At 34.2% G+C, this 6,310-nt stretch overlaps 1 protein-coding gene across 2 annotated transcripts in view; it reads left to right on the top strand.

The window, feature by feature from the left end:
- The first annotated feature begins 1,487 nt into the window (after nt 1-1,487).
- Nucleotides 1,488-6,310, top strand: part of LOC132132699 (UDP-glucuronosyltransferase 2C1-like) — a 35,901-nt gene continuing 31,078 nt past the window's right edge. The window contains exons 1-2 of one of the 2 annotated variants that reach the window (XM_059545208.1): nt 1,488-2,199; nt 6,138-6,166. In XM_059545208.1, coding sequence (XP_059401191.1) covers nt 1,502-2,199; nt 6,138-6,166 — 727 coding nt within the window. In that variant the 5' untranslated portion in view covers nt 1,488-1,501. Of the gene's footprint in view, nt 2,235-6,137; nt 6,167-6,310 lie in introns of both variants that reach the window. The other variant, XM_059545184.1, reaches the window with a different exon arrangement.

Raw genomic sequence — 6,310 nt, 5'->3', positions numbered from 1 at the left:
ACTTAATCCCAAAAAACCTTTCCACTGCATTTCATTGCTGTCATTAAATATTTTAATGTATATAGGCTATATATTTTACAGATAGTATAGTTGCCTGAAAGTATTTGTTCTAATTAAAATCCAAAGTCAAATTCACATATCCTCTTCAAACCATAGTGCCTCTATTAAATATAACTGATAACTGTGATTATTATTAGAAGTGTATAATACTAATAACGGATGATCTTTAAAAAAATAGGTAATTTTAATTTTAAATGGACTATAAAATTAATGCAAATTGTTTAATATGTTGTTTTAATTCTAAAATTATTACATGACAAAGTGAGTTCATGATGCAATTCGCATTAAAATGGTAATTACTGAAAAATTCTAAAAACATTGTGTTCAAAATTTTATTACATTTTGTAAAGAAAAAAAAGACATTATGAACATTTGTTGTATTTAACTAATTTTCTTTTTTATTTTGAGAGCATTTCATTGTACTGTTTAATAATTATGATCAATTTTTAAAAAGATTTTTTTTCTTCTAATAATTTTACATTACTTTTCAATTATGGCAGTATTTCACGTTATTTCAAATCTAATTTATGAAGGCAGATTAGTGCCATCAGTGCCATCTGGTGAGATTAAACGGTCTAGCCACTAGATTCATGTATAGCTCTATATACTGTACATAAACAAAAATGTTTAAATTAATTGTTTGTTATACATTATCCCTTACAATTAGTCAGTAACTCATCAGTCTGTCAGTCTATACATTTACATTTGTTCATTTAGCAGACGCTTTTATCCAAAGCGACTTACAAATGAGGACAGTGGAAGCAATCAAAAACAAGAGAGCAATGATATATAAGTGCTATAACAAGTCTCAGTTAGCAGTTAGTACACATAGCAAGGGCTTTTAAATAATATAATAAATAAAAAGAAAACAGATAGAATAGAAAAAGTATAGAGCAAGCTAGTGTTAGAGGCCTTTTTTATAATTTTATAATAAATGAAAATGGAAAGAATGCAAAAAGATTAGAAAGGTAGTTAGATTTTTTTATTTTTTTTTTAAGAATAGAATTAGAATAGTGAGTGTTAAAGTTAGAGGGTCAAATAAAGATGGAAGAAATGTGTTTTAAGCCGATTCTTGAAGATGGCTAAGGACTCAGCTGCTCTGATTGAGTTGGGGAGGTCATTCCACCAGGAGGGAACATTTAATTTAAAAGTCCATAAAAGTGACTTTGTGCTTCTTTCGGGGCACAATCAAGCGACGTTCACTTGCAGAACACAAGCTTCTAGAAGCACATAAGTCTGAAGTAATGAATTTAGGTAAAGGGGTGAAGCCAGTGGTGGTTTTGCATGCAAACAGTCTATACTTTCTATTCCATTGAAACTAAAGTACATTCAGACTGATAAAGACCTTCCCCTGTTATTTGATTGCGTAACTTGTGCATGTCCAGGCAGAAGTAGCTCCTCCTCCTCCACATGCTTGTTCAGCTTGTTGTTCACTGCAGTCATGAGTCCCAGAGGAAGCGTTGGTTTTTTCCTGTTAGTTCTGCTGAACCTGAACCTGAACCCACAGTGTGTGTCGGGAGGTAAGGTCATCGTCTGGCCTTCTGAATTCAGCCACTGGCTCAATTTGAAAGTCATCCTGAATGCCCTGATCGCAAGAGGACACAATATCACAGTGGTAACACACTCAGCTACACCGTCTGTCAACACCACCCCATCTGTGGGCTACAATGTGGAGATTCTACAGGTGCCTCACACAAAGCAGGACATCCTGGAGAATATGGAGAGGATGCTGAAATACTGGACTCACGATCTACCCAATGACAACATCATCAAGGCTTCAATGAAGATCAAGGAGATGATTGACATAGGCACAGAACAGAATCAGGTCGTGTGCAATGAACTCTTTGCCAGAAAAGACCTGCTGGAGAAGTGGAGAAAAGAGAAGTTTGACGTCTTACTTGCAGACCCCCTTTTCATGTGCGGGGAGCTGCTGGCACAGAAGCTGAACCTACCGTTAATCTTCAGTCTCAGGTTTTCATTCGGTAACACTGTTGAGAGGCTCTGCGGCCAACTGCCAGCACCGCCATCCTACGTTCCTGCCGTCGTCTCTGAGAATACAGATGAAATGGATTTCTTGCAGAGACTGAAAAACGTCCTCTTTTATGGCACGCAGGATATCCTGTTTTATCTAGTGGCTAAGTCAAAGTGGGATCACTTTTATACACAAGTCATGGGTAAGTACATTCACAATTCACTGCAGTGAAAAAGACCTTGTTCTGTATTAGATGCAGTAGATCATGAAGGTCTTTTTTTAAATATATATGTATATCTGGTATACATAAACACATAAAATAGTAGTTGCACGTCTTTTAACTCAAGTGAGCACTGTTTTATATTGTCTATGGTGAGCACATTTAAGCCTAAATTTAACATTGGTGTATTTGAATTGCATATACACTTTCTATCAGTTTGAAGCAAACAGTTTTACATAAACCAATAAACTTAATAAAGCATATTTGTCACAGGAATGTAACAGGTAAGATTTCTGTAATAGTACTAATAAACAAAATGCATTTTAAATACACGCACACACACACACACACAAACAAAACTGTTTAAATATATTTATAATCAATAAACCCTTTTTTTAATCTCATACATTTGAAGTAACAAAATATATAACTTTTCCACGGCTAGCCATATTGTAACCATGTTCAAATGTTATAACTAAATAAATGTAATTGTTTTCACAATGAATATGCCAATTCTAAGCAATTTGAATAAATTAATTTTGATATGTAATATGTATATAATAGTTGGTATAAAACAAATAATTAGTAAATAAACTAAGAAATTCAGTTCAGAAGTTGAGAAATCTTTTCCATTTCTCACATGTTACATTAATGTATTACTGACAAATATGCATTACATTCAACTTATTACTTTATGTTGTAACTGCAATCCAAATGGATGGAAAATTGATATGCAGTTCAAAGTGAATTTACATATGTTTACACATACCTTATTGACACATGAAAGGCTGTTAAACATTTTCACCTTTCACCTTAGATCAAATACATTAAATCAATTACACATTGACATTTAGTGATCACATGCCCTTATTAAAGTGCACTGATGAAGAAAAACACACCTCTGATCCTTGCACTTGTCATGTCAGCAAACCCATGCATGTTCTCAAGTGTTCTCTGATTGGTTAAAATAGCTCAGGCCATTTCTTGGACTCTTTTATTGCTTTTCAGAAATATTCACATAGTTATAAAGAATATGAACCTGCCATGAAGAAAACAATGTTTAAACGTTTATTAGATGATGTGTTTGCACATAAAAACACAAGCAATAATACAACGGATTTAAAACTGGTCTTAAACATGAACGAGCAAATTCAGGGTCACCAGTAAAACTCTGGCAAGAACTTCCAACGTTATTTTAGATTCCACAAACATAATTACAGCCAGATTTCAATTTGAGAATATGTTGTTTTTTTTCTACAGTTCTGACCATTAAAGAAGCTGAAAAACACGAGCTAGAAGGTCCTGGATAGGTCACTGGATGTTATAACACGTCATTCTGAATAGCTTTAAACATTTCCAAACAATACAAGAAACATAAAACCACTGTATATAACGTGCACTTTGCCATGCAGTAATTTCACATTCAAGTGCACTGGAGCAGTAGATCCTGCAAATTAGATAACATTCTCAGGAGTTTTTTAATATTCCTATTAGAAGATTATCTGTTAATGTATTTTGAAAACTTTCGTTTTGAAGTTATGCAAGTTATTAAGGGCATTTAAACTACATTTCCCCATTAATCACACTACTTAAGTGTACACAACTTGTGAAATGTAGCATAGTAAACTTACATTATGCATGAGTACTCTGTTGAAAACATATTTACATTTTAATAGTTAAGTGCTTGCCAGACACAAGTTACTACTTCTTTTTTTACTTTTAATAATAATAAAAAAAAGAAAACAGATGAATTTATGGTATTGTTTGTCAACTCTGTTACGGACAAATTAGTCAATATGTAGAAATAACAATAAATCATAACGGGAAAATCCTTCTTGTTTTATTAGACAAATAGTCCTTACATTCCATCACCTGAAACTGAGATAATTTCACCTATTCATAACTGAAAAAAAAATTATATATATATATATATATATATATATATATATATATATTTCTTCACAGAACCATCCACATTTTTAATCTGAAAATATGTTATATACAATATCCAGTTTAAAAAAAAATTATGTTGAAATATGCAAAAATAAATCAACAATGTTTTTTTTTTTTTTTTAGGATTTTAAACAACTTTTTTGTGTGACTGTTAAAATAGTTCATAAACAGAGGTGAACCTTTAAGTAACAGAATTGTAAATTGACAGAATTGACAAAATTGTCTGATGGACCGTCATTTCTGTTACCGCATTGTCAGCATTGTTACTCTACCTTAGTAACAGAGTTTGATTGTAACAAAATTCACCATTTTCTTTATTTTTTGCCAAAAACTCCACTGGCTAGCATAATTGTAAAGAGCATATGGCACTACTGAAATCATGATTAAAAGACTTTTAAATAACACAAAGTGTGATCAATGAAAAAAAAAATTCCTTTTGATATTGTGGTAACAGATTTTGACAATTTATAAAATATCTCTTGGTGTAAGAACGTTTTAGATTAAAATGTTTTCTTATTAAGAGCACATAGACTTGTCAGTGCTTTAGATCTTAACAGTGCGGGAACGTGACATAATATCCTGTTCTTACATAGTTGTCGAAAATAATTCCACCAATTTTTAAAAGCAAAGTATGGTTCGGTAACAGAGTTGATGCAAGCTATACAGACACATTTTTATAAGAAAATTAAAAAAAAGAAAGAAAAAAAAAGAAAGATGTTGTAGAGTTAGGTAAATGACTCTTTAGGGCCTTTAGAAATTAATCAAATATTACCAATAATAATATTTCGGACAACAAAAATTAATTCCGACTAATTCGGACAACAAAAAATCATGATATATAGGATATATATATATATATATATATATATATATATATATATATATATATATATATATATACTATTATGGACTGTAACATCTTGCAATTCATAACCATGAGTAACGGTTTAAAAATATTTACAAATATGCATTTGAAAAAAGCAGAAAAAAAAGAATGACCTCGAACACCAAATGTAAATGCAATTATAGAATCACTCTTATATTAATAACGAGCGTATGTTTCCGGATTCTTTACTCGTTGATGTGACGTAACTCCAAAGTCCTGCTCTGTCTCCCCACCTTTCACACAGAAACTTTCCGTCCTGAACGGGTAGGCTACGCCCAGATCCTTGATATCTTGTCGAAACCGCTTATATCATTATCATATATTGCCTGCTGCGTCTTCACGAGTGCTTCTAAAATGCAGTGTTTGGGAAAGTCCTTTATATTTTTTGTAATCTTCCTACTCGGTGACTTGAGCTTTACGCACGGTGGACATGTGCTCGTGCTGCCGGGAGAATACAGCCACTGGTCCAACATGCGCAACATTGTGGACGAACTGTTGAACCGCAATCACAGAGTTACGGTTCTGGTGAACTCAGCCTCGCCAACAATAAACTTCACACAGCAGGAGAGGTTTCAGTATCTGGTGTTTGACGTGCCTCTGAAGGCGCACGAGGTGCACAGTGTGAGCGAACAGCTTCTTAATATCTGGTTGCAGTATCCCGCACCAAGTAAGGTCCAATTCGGTCTCCAGATCATCGATCTGCTGGGGAAAGTACGCGAAATGCACCGGACTATGTGCGACTGCATGCTGCGTAACGAAACGCTTATCAGTAGCTTGACGGCTTTAAAGTTTGATGTGCTCTTATACGATCCCATGAACATGTGCAGTGATTTGCTGGCAGAGATTCTGGACCTGCCTGTCGTGCTTTCCCTACGCATTTCTTTGGGGTTTTCAATGGAGAGGATGTGTGGACAGATGCCCTCACCGCCCTCTTATGTACCGGTTCCTCCGACGGAGATGACAGATCACATGAGCTTCATGGAAAGAGTGAAAAATATGATTGTGTATGTTGTTTATTCATTTGCGTTTCGGATGGCCTCGATGAGTTTGGATAATTACTACAGTGAAGTATTAGGTAAGATCCTCGCCGGGTGAAAAGGGTTCACGAATGTTGCTTTTCTCTAGCCTGACTTCGTCATACTCATATTCTAGGCAGAATGTGAGTCTGATACTGCTAGGGCTGGGAATCGATTCCAAAAAGAATCGATTCCGAGGCGTT

Source organism: Carassius carassius, chromosome 4 (genome assembly GCF_963082965.1).
Source record: "Carassius carassius chromosome 4, fCarCar2.1, whole genome shotgun sequence".
Lineage (NCBI taxonomy): Eukaryota > Metazoa > Chordata > Actinopteri > Cypriniformes > Cyprinidae > Carassius > Carassius carassius.
Note: the sequence above shows the minus strand (reverse complement) of the source record. Positions and strands in the feature narration are given on the sequence as shown.